General features: G+C 48.1%; 2 protein-coding genes across 6 annotated transcripts in view; one reads left to right on the top strand and one right to left on the bottom strand.

Moving 5' to 3' along the window:
- Positions 1-7,218, top strand: part of LOC116361469 (C5a anaphylatoxin chemotactic receptor 1-like) — an 8,328-nt gene extending 1,110 nt beyond the window's left edge. The window contains exons 2-4 of one of the 2 annotated variants that reach the window (XR_004207607.1): positions 3,051-3,244; positions 3,843-6,671; positions 6,803-7,218. Coding sequence is in view for 1 of the 2 variants with exons in the window: in XM_031815931.1 (XP_031671791.1) it covers positions 3,098-3,244; positions 3,843-4,814 (1,119 nt within the window). In the remaining variant the exon portion in view is untranslated. Of the gene's footprint in view, positions 1-3,050; positions 3,245-3,842 lie in introns of both variants that reach the window. The other variant, XM_031815931.1, reaches the window with a different exon arrangement.
- A 4,104-nt stretch (positions 7,219-11,322) lies between these two features.
- Positions 11,323-15,000, bottom strand: part of LOC109887978 (centromere protein Q) — a 23,437-nt gene continuing 19,759 nt past the window's right edge. For 3 of the 4 annotated variants that reach the window (XM_031815927.1, XM_031815929.1, XM_031815930.1), the window contains exon 8: positions 11,448-13,837. In XM_031815927.1, the coding sequence (XP_031671787.1) occupies positions 13,670-13,837 (168 nt within the window). In that variant the 3' untranslated portion in view covers positions 11,448-13,669. Of the gene's footprint in view, positions 13,838-15,000 lie in introns of all 4 variants that reach the window. The other variant, XM_031815928.1, reaches the window with a different exon arrangement.

The following is a 15,000-nucleotide window of genomic DNA, read 5'->3' as shown; positions in this document are numbered from 1 at the left end:
GAAGGAGAGAGAGAGGAGAGAGATAGACAGAGAGAGAGAAAGGGAGGGAGAGAGAGAGAGAAAGGAGAGAGAGAGCAGAGAGATAGACAGAGAGAGCAGAGAGATAGACAGATACAGAGAGAGGGAGATAGACAGAGAGAGAGAAAGGGAGGGAGAGAGAAAGGAGAGAGAGAGAGAGAGAGCAGAGAGATAGACAGATACAGAGAGGGAGGGAGGGAGGGAGAATGAGAGAGAGAGAGAGAGAGAGAGAGAGAGCAGAGAGATAGACAGATACAGAGAGAGACAGAGGGAGGGAGGGAGGGAGGGAGGGAGGGAGGAGGGAGAAGGGGAGAGAGAGAGAGGAGAGAGATAGACAGAGAGAGAGAAAGGGAGGGAGAGAGAGAAGAGAGAGGAGAGAGAGAGAGATAGACAGATACAGAGAGGGAGGGAGGGAGGGAGAATGAGAGAGAAGGGGAGGGAGAATGAGAGACAGAGGGAGGGAGGGAGAAGGGGAGAGAGGAGAGAGAGAGATAGAAAGAGAGAGAGAGAGAGACAGAGACAGAGACAGAGACAGAGAAAGAGAAAGAGAAAGAGAGAGAGAGAGAGAGAGAGAGAGAGACAGAGAAAGAGAAAGAGAAAGAGAAAGAGAGAGAGAGAGAGAGAGAGAGAGAGAGAGAGAGAGAGAGAGAGAGAGAGAGATTAAATCCCACTGGGCACAGACATCAGTTCAACATCTAGTTTGGATTTACATTTGGTTGAGATTTAGGTTCAAAGGTTAAAAGAAGACAACATTTTTAAATGCCCCTACTTTGATGATTTTTTGCAAATCCACATTGATTCAACGTCATCACTGATTGAAATGAAACAACGTCGATTCAACCAGTTTTCGCCCAATGTGTGTGTGTGTAGGACAGTGTGTGTGTGTGTCTGATGTGTGTAGACAGGCCCAGAGAGAGAGAGAGAGTGTAGGGGTGAAACTCAGGTTGTGGTGAGCTGAACTCAGAATGTGGTGACCCGAACTGAGGTTGTGGTGAGCCGAACTCAGGTTGTGGTGAGCCGAACTCAGGTTGTGGTGACCCGAACTCAGGTTGTGGTGACCCGAACTCAGGTTGTGGTAATGGCTTCAGGGTGGGATGGTCCTCATTCCTTTCCCCCAAAACCTCCCTGACTCACTCACTGTGCATTCCTCCAACTAACTCCAGCCAGAGTATGAATGTACCAGGAAGCATGTGGTTTTGACACGTTAAAGCCTCTCTGGACAGGTTTCTCAGACCCAGATTAAAGCCTCTCTGGACAGGTTTCTCAGACCCAGATTAAAGCCTCTCTGGACAGGTTTCTCAGACCCAGATTAAAGCCTTTCTGGACAGGTTTCTCAGACCCAGATTAAAGCCTCTCTGGACAGGTTTCTCAGACCCAGATTAAAGCCTCTCTGGACAGGTTTCTCAGACCCAGATTAAAGCCTCTCTGGACAGGTTTCTCAGACCCAGATTAAAGCCTCTCTGGACAGGTTTCTCAGACCCAGATTAAAGGCTCTCTGGACAGGTTTCTCAGACCCAGATTAAATCCTGGTCCTGGACTAAACACCTTTTCAATGTCAAGTCACCATTTAGAGTCATTGTTTGTCCATGACAAGGCTTAATCTGGATTTGGGAATCGAGCCCTCTGAGTCATATGACCATCAAACGTATATTAAATGTATCTACGTTTCAACACAGAAGGATAGGTTACCCAGACCCAGATGGACACGTTGGATGAGGCAGTAAAACCAGTCCCACAGACTGTCAGTCACAGAGCAGTGACGGGGTGAGACAAATAGTAGTCTAGCTAGTCTGTCTCCTCACTGTAGTCTAGCTAGTCTGTCTCCTCACTGTAGTCTAGCTAGTCTGTCTCCTCACTGTAGTCTAGCTAGTCTGTCTCCTCACTGTAGTCTAGCTAGTCTGTCTCCTCACTGTAGTCTAGCCAGTCTGTCTCCTCACTGTAGTCTAGCTAGTCTGTCTCCTCACTGTAGTCTAGCTAGTCTGTCTCCTCACTGTAGTCTAGCCAGTCTGTCTCCTCACTGTAGTCTAGCCAGTCTGTCTCCTCACTGTAGTCTAGCTAGTCTGTCTCCTCACTGTAGTCTAGCTAGTCTGTCTCCTCACTGTAGTCTAGCCAGTCTGTCTCCTCACTGTAGTCTAGCTAGTCTGTCTCCTCACTGTAGTCTAGCTAGTCTGTCTCCTCACTGTAGTCTAGCTAGTCTGTCTCCTCACTGTAGTCTAGCCAGTCTGTCTCCTCACTGTAGTCTAGCTAGTCTGTCTCCTCACTGTAGTCTAGCTAGTCTGTCTCCTCACTGTAGTCTAGCCAGTCTGTCTCCTCACTGTAGTCTAGCCAGTCTGTCTCCTCACTGTAGTCTAGCCAGTCTGTCTCCTCACTGTAGTCTAGCTAGTCTGTCTCCTCACTGTAGTCTAGCTAGTCTGTCTCCTCACTGTAGTCTAGCTAGTCTGTCTCCTCACTGTAGTCTAGCTAGTCTGTCTCCTCACTGTAGTCTAGCTAGTCTGTCTCCTCACTGTAGTCTAGCCAGTCTGTCTCCTCACTGTAGTATAGCTAGTCTGTCTCCTCACTGTAGTATAGCTAGCCTGTCTCCTCACTGTAGTCTAGCCAGTCTGTCTCCTCACTGTAGTCTAGCCAGTCTGTCTCCTCACTGTAGTCTAGCCAGTCTGTCTCCTCACTGTAGTCTAGCTAGTCTGTCTCCTCACTGTAGTCTAGCTAGTCTGTCTCCTCACTGTAGTCTAGCCAGTCTGTCTCCTCACTGTAGTCTAGCTAGTCTGTCTCCTCACTGTAGTCTAGCTAGTCTGTCTCTACACTAACATATATCTCCATACTGTCTGTCTCCACACTAACATATATCTCCATACTGTCTGTCTCCACACTAACATATATCTCCATACTGTCTGTCTCCACACTAACATATATCTCCATACTGTCTGTCTCCACACTAACATATATCTCCATACTGTCTGTCTCCACACTAACATATATCTCCATACTGTCTGTCTCCACACTAACATATATCTCCATACTGTCTGTCTACACAGGTCTCCTCACTGCAGCTCCAGGCCTATATCTTCCTATCTGAGCCACTATGAACCTTGTGAACAGCAGCCAGTGGTTCCTGACCCAGCCGTCTCCCAGCCCAGCAGGACCCAGTAAAGGACTGGGTTGTAGTAATACCTGGCAGGCAGAGACAGGCCGCATCACTCAGATGGTAATCACCGTACTCATCTTCCTGGTGAGTCTCTAGTCTAGAGAATCATTATAGTTCAGCCTACATCAATACAGGTACTGCTGTGCAGGTTTTTCGTTCCAGCGCACTTGATTCAATCGGCTTTAATCGAGACCATGCCATGTTGAATCAGGGGGGTTAGTGTTGGGCTGGAACAAAACCATGCCATGTTGAATCAGGGGGGTTTGTGTTGGGCTGGAACAAAACCATGTTGAATCAGGGGGGTTTGTGTTGGGCTGGAACAAAACCATGTTGAATCAGGGAGGTTAGTGTTGGGCTGGAACAAGACCATGCCATGTTGAATCAGGGGGGTTAGTGTTGGGCTGGAACAAAACCATGCCATGTTGAATCAGGGGGGTTAGTGTTGGGCTGGAACAAGACCATGCCATGTTGAATCAGGGGGGTTAGTGTTGGGCTGGAACAAGACCATGCCATGTTGAATCAGGGGGGTTAGTGTTGGGCTGGAACAAGACCATGCCATGTTGAATCAGGGGGGCTAGTGTTGGGCTGGAACAAGACCATTCCCACTTGGCATAGCTCCAGTTCTTGAGGTTCCTGCAGTGTCTTCTGATTTATGACATCACTTCCTCTTATCTGTCCCTAGGTGGGCGTGTCCTTGAACAGCCTAGTGGTGTATGCGTTGGCCTGGCGTGGGCGTGGCCGCCTGACGAGACGTGGCAGCTTGGGCCAAGGGGAGACGCGCGGCGCCAGCAGCTTCCGTGTCTACGTTGTGAACCTGGCGCTGGCTGACCTGGTCCTCCTCCTCCGCACCCCTCTGATGCTGGCGTACCTGGCCCACAGCTGTAGCTGGCCCGTGGGGAGACTGGCCTGTCGCCTGGTGGTATTCCTGAGAGGCCTGGGACTATACGCCGCAGCCTTCCTGCTGTGTGCCGTGGCTGTGGAGAGATGTCTGTGTCTCCTCAGGCCGGTCTGGTCCAGTCTGAAGCGTCCTCGCTGGGCAGTTCCCCTGGTGTGTGGTCTCCTCTGGGGTCTGGCTGCTGCCCTGGCTACCCCTTACCTCCACACTGCCGACCTGCTGGAGCTCAACGGTACTACCCAGTGTCTGGAGAGCCTGGGGTACAGCACGGGGCTGTTTGTGACCGAGACGGTGGCCGGGTTCCTCCTGCCGCTAACGGTGTTCCTGGTGAGTAACGTAGCCGTGCTGTGGACCGCCAGGCAGGCAGGGGTCGCCGGACCGACCTCTCCATCCTCCTCTTCTTCCTTTTCGGCGACTGCGAGACAGATGGCCAGGCTGTACCGGGTCCTCTTCCTCACCATGCTCCTCTTCCTCTCCTGCTGGGTCCCCTACTTTACCTGCCGCTTCCTGCGGGCGCTGGCTGCAGGGCGGCCTGACCGGGCGGGGCTCTACCGAGCGTCGTTCACAGGGGCGTACGTCTCTCTGTTCCTGGTGTACCTGAAGAGCTCCCTGAACCCTGTCCTCTACGTGTTCGCCGCCCGAGGCCTGGGGCGAACCGTCCGCGCCTCGCTCCCCTCCACCATCGAGAGAGTCTTCAACGATGACTATTCTGACTCCAGGAGTAGACGGACCCTAAGGAGGGAGGATTCACAGATCTAGTGCCCTAAAAAGCCCTGTTAGGGACCGTACATATGGGACCGTACATATGGGAGATTCACAGATCTAGTGCTCCACAGTCCTGTTAGGGACCTTGCAGTTTTACTAGCAGACTGTAGAGATCCATTGTGATTGCTGGCCAACATGAACTCAGACGTTACAGGCTTACTTCAGCCCTGTGTGGACTACATGGACTGCATTATTATAGCTATAGGCATTATCTTAGACTGGGTGACAGTCTTGCTTCAGCCCTGTCTGGACTACATTATTAGGACTATATTGCATTATCTTAGGCTGGGTGACAGGCTTGCTTCAGCCCTGTCTGGACTACATGCATTATCTTAGGCTCGGTGACAGGCTTACTTCAGCCCTGTCTGGACTACATTATTAGGACTATATTGCATTATCTTAGACTTGGTGACAGGCTTGCTTCAGCGCTGTCTGGACTACATTATTTGAACTATATTGCATTATCTTAGACTGGGTGACAGTCTTGCTTCAGCACTGCATGGACTACATTATCAGGACTATATTGCATTATCTTAGGCTGGGTGACAGTCTTACTTCAGCCCTGTCTGGTCTACATGTATATATTATAACTATAGGCATTATCTTAGGCTCGGTGACAGTCTTGCTTCAGCCCTGTCTGGACTACATTATTATAGCTATAGGCATTATCTTAGGCTGGGTGACAGTCTTACTTCAGCCCTGTCTGGTCTACATGTATATATTATAACTATAGGCATTATCTTAGGCTCGGTGACAGTCTTGCTTCAGCCCTGTCTGGACTACATTATTATAGCTATAGGCATTATCTTAGGCTGGGTGACAGTCTTACTTCAGCCCTGTCTGGTCTACATGTATATATTATAACTATAGGCATTATCTTAGGCTGGGTGACAGGCTTGCTTCAGACCTGTCTGGACTACATTATCAGGACTATGTTGCATTATCTTAGGCTGGGTGACAGGCTTGCTTCAGCACTGTCTGGACTACATTATTAGGACTATATTGCATTATCTTAGGCTGGGTGACAGGCTTGCTTCAGCCCACTGATGTCATCAGACCTGGGCTTTCGGGGATTTAGCCCCGAGTCTTGGTGTAAAACAAGCTCGGCTACACTGCATTACACACTGCAACAAACTCTCCAATCATGAGCCAGGACAGGCCTGGCCTGCCTCTTCAGTGATGCCTAAAACCACCATTTCTGTGTACGGTGGCACTTTAGGAGCCCCGAGTCACAGTGGTTTCTCAAAGTCATTTTTGATTCGCCCAAAAAAAGCATGGAACAAATGAGCCACGTTGGGCAGAACCAAGCACAACTTAGCGAGATCCTATTGGCTCGTTCTATTATCATCTGCATATTTCTGTTAGGGAACGCCTCCTCTGTGAAGTGCGCATGTGCAATAAATGTATTCACCTTTACACTCCGAAAACAACGCGATTAAAAATTTAAAATAAAAGTTTTGCAAATGTTCAAGTCTACAAACCTTAGTCTACTTTGTTCATAAGATATTCTAGTTTTGGGAACATAAAACTTTATTGAAAATGTTGGCCAAAATCCGTCTCGTTCCGCCTTCTCCCATTTGCCCTCCAGTGGGCTTCCTCTCAGTCCCACATGGAAACGCCAAGCAGAGTACCCAGTCTAGCTATAACGTTAAAACTAACGTGAACGACGCTGGACCAATTGTAGGACTCCCAATCACGGCCGGATGTGATACAGCCTGGAATCGAGCCGATGACTGTAGTGACGACTCTTACACTGACATCAGTGCCTTAGACAACTCGAATCCAATCCAACTGCTGAAGCTCTGTTCACCACCCGACAAAAGTATAGCTAACCAATTACCGTTTAATCAGGTACTGTCCAAATATGTTATACATTACTGATAAAGATGTTAGCCACTTTTGGTAGCTTCAGCTCAATCCGCTTTCTGTTGAAAAAACAAAACTCGGTAGCTTGAGTTAACATTTTTTCCCCCAATTTATAGACGATGGACATACGGAACAGAAGATGCAACTCAACAAACACGGTTGTTGTATTTGTAGCAGTAAGTGAATAGTTTGTGTTTACAATGATTGATCATCTCGCTACATGGTAGATGGGTTGGCTGCCAACGATGTGCGCTCCTCAGCCTGTTGTGGTTCTGGATGGCCAGACTGCTCGCCAGAGAGACACTGTCATGGGAGGAATCATACAGGGCTTATTTCAGCATGTTTCATCTTGTTATTGATACCATGTTGTCTTTTGAGGTGTTTTGACTGATTTCATGTCAACGCAAATGTATTTTAAAAAAAAGAAAGTGTGATAACTTGCTCACCGTCAACTGTAATGATGTATTTGAAACAACAAGTGGTCATTGTGCAAATGTTGTTTTGTTTTTTTCTTCCAATAAACATCGGAGACGAAATATAGTTTCTACGTTAACAATCTAAGACATCTGTTTTGGTTGCACGCATTTTGATGCCAAAGCGACAGCAGGAGAACACCGGTTATTGAGGTAAATGAAGGAGAAGACAGTTGAATGTTAAATCGGGTTTAAGATGGGAGTGAACTGCTAATATCATTAAGGAACAGAAATGATCTCAGATTTAAACATGATTTAGTTCATATTCTGTGTGTGTGTCTGTTCAGATTACTCCATAGTTCTGCTGTGTTCTGTACTATAGGAGATACAGGAAAGCAAAACAGAGCGAGAACATAGAGAGAAGGGGAGGCCGACACAAAGACAAACACGACATATTCCTATCAAGACAGAAAGTAGTCCTTGCTAAACATTACTTCTCAAAACAAATATGCCGCGACTGCCACATCCTGTGTGAATAAACAGCGGTGAGCGATCTCTCTTAAAGATATAAACGCTCATGGGAAAGAGTGAAGTCATAGGTTCGCACCTACAGTTTAATGTCTAATCTTTATGGATGGGCTAACATCCTAGAATTGTGTAATATAACTCACAAACATTGTGAATATTTAGTTGGGGGAAAGGACGGTATGCTGGTATGTACAGGGAGGGGTGTGTTGGGAGTATTTGTTTCTGTAACTAGTTTGGTAGAAATAACGTCCTGTAGCTAATCGACCTTGGAATCTGATGTATTACCACAAACACGATAAAAGCGTGACTTAAGGGTGTTGGGTACCTGCGTCTGTACATATTATCCCCCCATTAGTTAGCAGTAATGTGCCCCCCCCATTAGTTAGCAGTAATGTGCCCCCCCCCCCCATTAGTTAGCAGTAATGTGCATATTATCCCCCCATTAGTTAGCAGTAATGTACATATTATCCCCCCATTAGTTAGCAGTAATGTACATATTATCCCCCCATTAGTTAGCAGTAATGTGCATATTATCCCCCCATTAGTTAGCAGTAATGTACATATTATCCCCCCATTAGTTAGCAGTAATGTGCATATTATCCCCCCATTAGTTAGCAGTAATGTACATATTATCCCCCCATTAGTTAGCAGTAATGTGCATATTATCCCCCCATTAGTTAGCAGTAATGTGCATATTATCCCCCCATTAGTTAGCAGTAATGTGCATATTATCCCCCCATTAGTTAGCAGTAATGTGCCCCCCCCCCATTAGTTAGCAGTAATGCACATATTATCCCCCATTAGTTAGCAGTAATGTACATATTATCCCCCCATTAGTTAGCAGTAATGTGCCCCCCCATTAGTTAGCAGTAATGTGCATATTATCCCCCCATTAGTTAGCAGTAATGTGCATATTATCCCCCCATTAGTTAGCAGTAATGTGCATATTATCCCCCCATTAGTTAGCAGTAATGTGCATATTATCCCCCCATTAGTTAGCAGTAATGTACATATTATCCCCCCATTAGTTAGCAGTAATGTACATATTATCCCCCCATTAGTTAGCAGTAATGTACATATTATCCCCCCATTAGTTAGCAGTAATGTACATATTATCCCCCCATTAGTTAGCAGTAATGTGCATATTATCCCCCCATTAGTTAGCAGTAATGTGCATATTATCCCCCCATTAGTTAGCAGTAATGTGCATATTATCCCCCCATTAGTTAGCAGTAATGTGCCCCACCCATTAGTTAGCAGTAATGTACATATTATCCCCCCATTAGTTAGCAGTAATGTGCATATTATCCCCCCATTAGTTAGCAGTAATGTGCATATTACCCCCCCATTAGTTAGCAGTAATGTACATATTATCCCCCCATTAGTTAGCAGTAATGTGCCCCACCCCCCCATTAGTTAGCAGTAATGTGCCTCCCCCCATTAGTTAGCAGTAATGTGCATATTATCCCCCCATTAGTTAGCAGTAATGTGCCCCACCCCCCATTAGTTAGCAGTAATGTGCCCCACCCCCCCATTAGTTAGCAGTAATGTGCCTCCCCCCATTAGTTAGCAGTAATGTGCCCCACCCCCCATTAGTTAGCAGTAATGTGCCCCCCCCCCCCCATTAGTTAGCAGTAATGTGCCCCACCCCCCCATTAGTTAGCAGTAATGTGCCCCACCCCCCCATTAGTTAGCAGTAATGTGCCCCCCCCCCCATTAGTTAGCAGTAATGTGCCCCACCCCCCCATTAGTTAGCAGTAATGTGCCCCCCCCCCCATTAGTTAGCAGTAATGTGCCCCCTCCCATTAGTTAGCAGTAATGTGCCCCCCCCATTAGTTAGCAGTAATGTGCCCCCCCCATTAGTTAGCAGTAATGTGCCCCACCTCATTAGTTAGCAGTAATGTGCCCCACCCCCCAATTAGTTAGCAGTAATGTGCCCCCCCCCCATTAGTTAGCAGTAATGTGCCCCCCCCCATTAGTTAGCAGTAATGTGCCCCCCCCATTAGTTAGCAGTAATGTGCCCCACCCCCCCATTAGTTAGCAGTAATGTGCCCCCCCCCCCCATTAGTTAGCAGTAATGTGCCCCCCCCCCATTAGTTAGCAGTAATGTGCCCCCCCCCATTAGTTAGCAGTAATGTGCCCCCCCATTAGTTAGCAGTAATGTGCCCCCCCCCCATTAGTTAGCAGTAATGTGCCCCCCCCCCATTAGTTAACAGTAATGTGCCCCCCCCCATTAGTTAGCAGTAATGTGCCCCCCCCCATTAGTTAGCAGTAATGTGCCCCCCCCCCCATTAGTTAGCAGTAATGTGCCCCACCCCCCCATTAGTTAACAGTAATGTGCCCCCCCCCCATTAGTTAGCAGTAATGTGCCCCCCCCCCCATTAGTTAGCAGTAATGTGCCCCCCCCCCCATTAGTTAACAGTAATGTTCCCCACCCCCCATTAGTTAGCAGTAATGTGCCCCCCCCCCCATTAGTTAGCAGTAATGTGCCCCCCCCCCCATTAGTTAGCAGTAATGTGCCCCCCCCCATTAGTTAGCAGTAATGTGCCCCCCCCCATTAGTTAGCAGTAATGTGCCCCCCCCCATTAGTTAGCAGTAATGTGCCCCCCCATTAGTTAGCAGTAATGTGCCCCCCCCATTAGTTAGCAGTAATGTGCCCCCCCCCCATTAGTTAGCAGTAATGTGCCCCCCCCATTAGTTAGCAGTAATGTGCCCCCCCCCATTAGTTAGCAGTAATGTGCCCCCCCCCATTAGTTAGCAGTAATGTGCCCCCCCCCCCCATTAGTTATCAGTAATGTGCCCCCCCCCCCATTAGTTATCAGTAATGTGCCCCACCCCCCCATTAGTTAGCAGTAATGTGCCCCCCCCCCCCATTAGTTAGCAGTAATGTGCCCCCCCCCCCCCATTAGTTAGCAGTAATGTGCCCCCCCCATTAGTTAACAGTAATGTGCCCCCCCCATTAGTTAACAGTAATGTGCCCCCCCCCCATTAGTTAGCAGTAATGTGCCCCCCCATTAGTTAACAGTAATGTGCCCCCCCCCATTAGTTAACAGTAATGTGCCCCCCCCCCCCATTAGTTAACAGTAATGTGCCCCCCCCATTAGTTAACAGTAATGTGCCCCACCCCCCCATTAGTTAGCAGTAATGTGCCCCCCCCCATTAGTTAGCAGTAATGTGCCCCCCCCCATTAGTTAACAGTAATGTGCCCCACCCCCATTAGTTAGCAGTAATGTGCCCCACCCCCATTAGTTAGCAGTAATGTGCCCCCCCCCCATTAGTTAGCAGTAATGTGCCCCCCCCCCCAGTTAGCAGTAATGTGCCCCCCCCCCCAGTTAGCAGTAATGTGCCCCACCCCCATTAGTTAGCAGTAATGTTCCCCCCTCCATTAGTTAACAGTAATGTGCCCCACCCCCCCATTAGTTAGCAGTAATGTGCCCCCCCCCCCAGTTAGCAGTAATGTGCCCCACCCCCATTAGTTAGCAGTAATGTTCCCCCCTCCATTAGTTAACAGTAATGTACCCCACCCCCCCATTAGTTAGCAGTAATGTGCCCCCCCCCCAGTTAGCAGTAATGTGCCCCACCCCCATTAGTTAGCAGTAATGTTCCCCCCTCCATTAGTTAACAGTAATGTGCCCCACCCCCCCATTAGTTAGCAGTAATGTGCCCCACCCCCCCATTAGTTAGCAGTAATGTGATCAACATCATGAGGATTTTATTGCCAATCTAATATTGGACATGGTTTATGAAAACATTGCAACCAAATGAAACATACTTTTCTCAACTATTTCTCGTCATGGAAAATTATATAGTTTTGCACTTGTACTTGCTAATAAATAATTTATTGACATAGTATTAATTCAATGGAATATGAATTGTTGATTATTGGCGTCAAGAGAGCACAGCGCAGGGAAGAAAGCAGTGAGATATGCAACCTAGCGTCATATTTCTGCAAAACGTTCACTGCTAGCGTGCGCAGGGATCAAATCCCCCCCCGGAGTCAGCCCAGGTCTTCAGGCCGGAGCCCCCGGATATTCTGTTTAGCGACGTCCCTGCTTCAGCCCTGTCTGGACGAGATGCATTATTTTAGGGCTGAAGTAATCCTGTCTGGACTAGATGCATTATTTTAGGGTTGAAGTAATCCTGTCTGGACTAGAGGCATTATTTTAGGGCTGAAGTAATCCTGTCTGGACTAGAGGCATTATTTTAGGGTTGAAGTAATCCTGTCTGGACTAGAGGCATTATTTTAGGGTTGAAGTAATCCTGTCTGGACTAGATGCATTATTTTAGGGTTGAAGTAATCCTGTCTGGACTAGATGCATTATTTTAGGGTTGAAGTAATCCTGTCTGGACTAGAGGCATTATTTTAGGGTTGAAGTAATCCTGTCTGGACTAGATGCATTATTTTAGGGTTGAAGTAATCCTGTCTGGACTAGATGCATTATTTTAGGGCTGAAGTAATCCTGTCTGGACTAGAGGCATTATCTTAGGGTTGAAGTCAACCTGTCACCCAGCCTGTCTGGACTAGAGGCATTATCTTAGGGTTGAAGTCAACCTGTCACCCAGCCTGTCTGGACTAGAGGCATTATCTTAGGGCTGAAGTCAACCTGTCACCCAGCCTGTCTGGACTAGAGGCATTATCTTAGGGCTGAAGTCAACCTGTCACCCAGCCTGTCTGGACTAGAGGCATTATCTTAGGGTTGAAGTCAACCTGTCACCCAGCCTGTCTGGACTAGAGGCATTATCTTAGGGTTGAAGTCAACCTGTCACCCAGCCTGTCTGGACTAGAGGCATTATCTTAGGGTTGAAGTCAACCTGTCACCCAGCCTGTCTGGACTAGAGGCATTATCTTAGGGCTGAAGTCAACCTGTCACCCAGCCTGTCTGGACTAGAGGCATTATCTTAGGGCTGAAGTCAACCTGTCACCCAGCCTGTCTGGACTAGAGGCATTATCTTAGGGTTGAAGTCAACCTGTCACCCAGCCTGTCTGGACTAGAGGCATTATCTTAGGGCTGAAGTCAACCTGTCACCCAGCCTGTCTGGACTAGAGGCATTATCTTAGGGTTGAAGTCAACCTGTCACCCAGCCTGTCTGGACTAGAGGCATTATCTTAGGGTTGAAGTCAACCTGTCACCCAGCCTGTCTGGACTAGAGGCATTATCTTAGGGTTGAAGTCAACCTGTCACCCAGCCTGTCTGGACTAGAGGCATTATCTTAGGGCTGAAGTCAACCTGTCACCCAGCCTGTCTGGACTAGAGGCATTATCAGAACTATATTCATCATAAGAACTCATCAAAACAGTCCAAAACACTTCTACAGGTTATTAATGATCATCTACAGCCAAAAGAAGAAACACTTAGGGAAAAAAATACAGATATGAACAAATGGGGCTCCTCCCATTACAGAATACAATGTTAACTATGTAGCAGTTAAAGTCAGGTGGTCCGTGCAAAGCCCATGCCAGAGCCATATAACACATGGCTTATACATGGTCATATATATCGCTAATACAGTCCTGCTATTGGCCAACCAGCCTGGATGGAGTCCTGCTATTGGCCAACCAGCCTGGATGGAGTCCTGCTATTGGCCAACCAGCCTGGATGGAGTCCTGCTATTGGCCAACCAGCCTGGATGGAGTCCTGCTATTGGCCAACCAGCCTGGATGGAGTCCTGCTATTGTCCAACCAGCCTGGATGGAGTCCTGCTATTGGCCAACCAGCCTGGATGGAGTCCTGCTATTGGCCAACCAGCCTGGATGGAGTCCTGCTATTGTCCAACCAGCCTGGATGGAGTCCTGCTATTGGCCAACCAGCCTGGATGGAGTCCTGCTATTGGCCAACCAGCCTGGATGGAGTCCTGCTATTGTCCAACCAGCCTGGATGGAGTCCTGCTATTGTCCAACCAGCCTGGATGGAGTCCTGCTATTGTCCAACCAGCCTGGATGGAGTCCTGCTATTGTCCAACCAGCCTGGATGGAGTCCTGCTATTGTCCAACCAGCCTGGATGGAGTCCTGCTATTGTCCAACCAGCCTGGATGGAGTCCTGCTATTGGCTGACAGCTGTAGGTGGAGTGATCAGGCGGTCAGCGTGTCTGTAGGCTCGTTCCAGTAGGGTCTGAGCATCCTGGACCGGCCCTGATGTCTGGAGGGTCTTGGCTAGGCGACGGGCCGTGGTGACGGAGTGTCTGCTATGAACCAGACACAACATCTGCTCCTAGAAGGGGAGAGGACAGTTAGTGCTTCCTATTTCATCTTACGTTGCTCAGAAGTTGCCAAACTGTTTCTCCTTCAAGATTTTACAGGTTTTTTTTTGGTACTTCCCCCCCAATTTCATGGTAGTTAGTCTCGTCCCATCACTGCAAGGTACGGACTCGGGAGAGGCGAAGGTCAAGAGCCATGCGTCCTCCGAAACACGACCCTGCCAAGCCACACTGTTCTTGACACACTGCTCGCTTAACCCGGAAGCCAGCCGGAGGAAACAACTGGTGAGACGAGTCAGTGTGCACTGCGCCCGGCCCGCCACAAGGAGTCGCTAGAGAGCCATGGGACAAGGACATCCCGGGCCGGTCAAACCCTCCCCTAACCCGGACGACGCTGGGCCAATTGTGAGCTGTCTCGTATGTCTCCCGGTCACGGCTGGCTGCGATACATTCCGGGATCGAACCCGGGGCTGTAGTGACGTCTCTAGCACTGCAATGCTGCGCTACTCAGGAGGCCAAGATGTCACTTTTTAATGACATGTACACTACTGTTCAAAAGTTTGGGGCCACTTAGAAAAATCGCTTCTTCACTGTTGATGATGAGACTGGTGTTTTGTGGGTACTATTTAATGAAGCTGCCAGTTGAGGACTTGTGAGGCGTCTCTTTCTCAAACTAGACACTCTAATGTACTTGTCCTCTTGCTCAGTTGTGCACCGGGGCCTCCCACTCCTCTTTCTATTCTGGTTAGAGCTAGTTTGCGCTGTTCTGTGAAGGGAGTCGTACATAGCGATGTACGAGATCTTCAGTTTCATTGCAATTTCTGTCATGGAATAGTCTTCATTTCTCAGAACAAGTATAGACTGATGAGTTTCAGAAGAAAGTTATTTGTTTCTGGCCATTTTGAGCCTGTAATCGAATCCACAAATGCTGATGCTCCAGATACTCAACTAGTCTAAAGGCAGCCAGTGTTATTGCTTCTTTAAAATCAGAACAGTTTTCAACTGTGCAAACATAATTGCAAAAGGGTTTTCTAAAGATCAACTTGGATTAGCTAACACAACATGCCATTGGAACACAGGAGTGATGGGTGCTGATAATGGGCCTCTGTACACCTATGTAGATATTTCATAAAAAATCAGCCGTTTCCAGCTACAATAGTCATTTACAACATTAACA

This window comes from Oncorhynchus kisutch, unplaced genomic scaffold (genome assembly GCF_002021735.2).
Source record: "Oncorhynchus kisutch isolate 150728-3 unplaced genomic scaffold, Okis_V2 scaffold700, whole genome shotgun sequence".
Taxonomy (NCBI): domain Eukaryota; kingdom Metazoa; phylum Chordata; class Actinopteri; order Salmoniformes; family Salmonidae; genus Oncorhynchus; species Oncorhynchus kisutch.
This window is presented reverse-complemented; position numbering and strand designations above follow the sequence as displayed.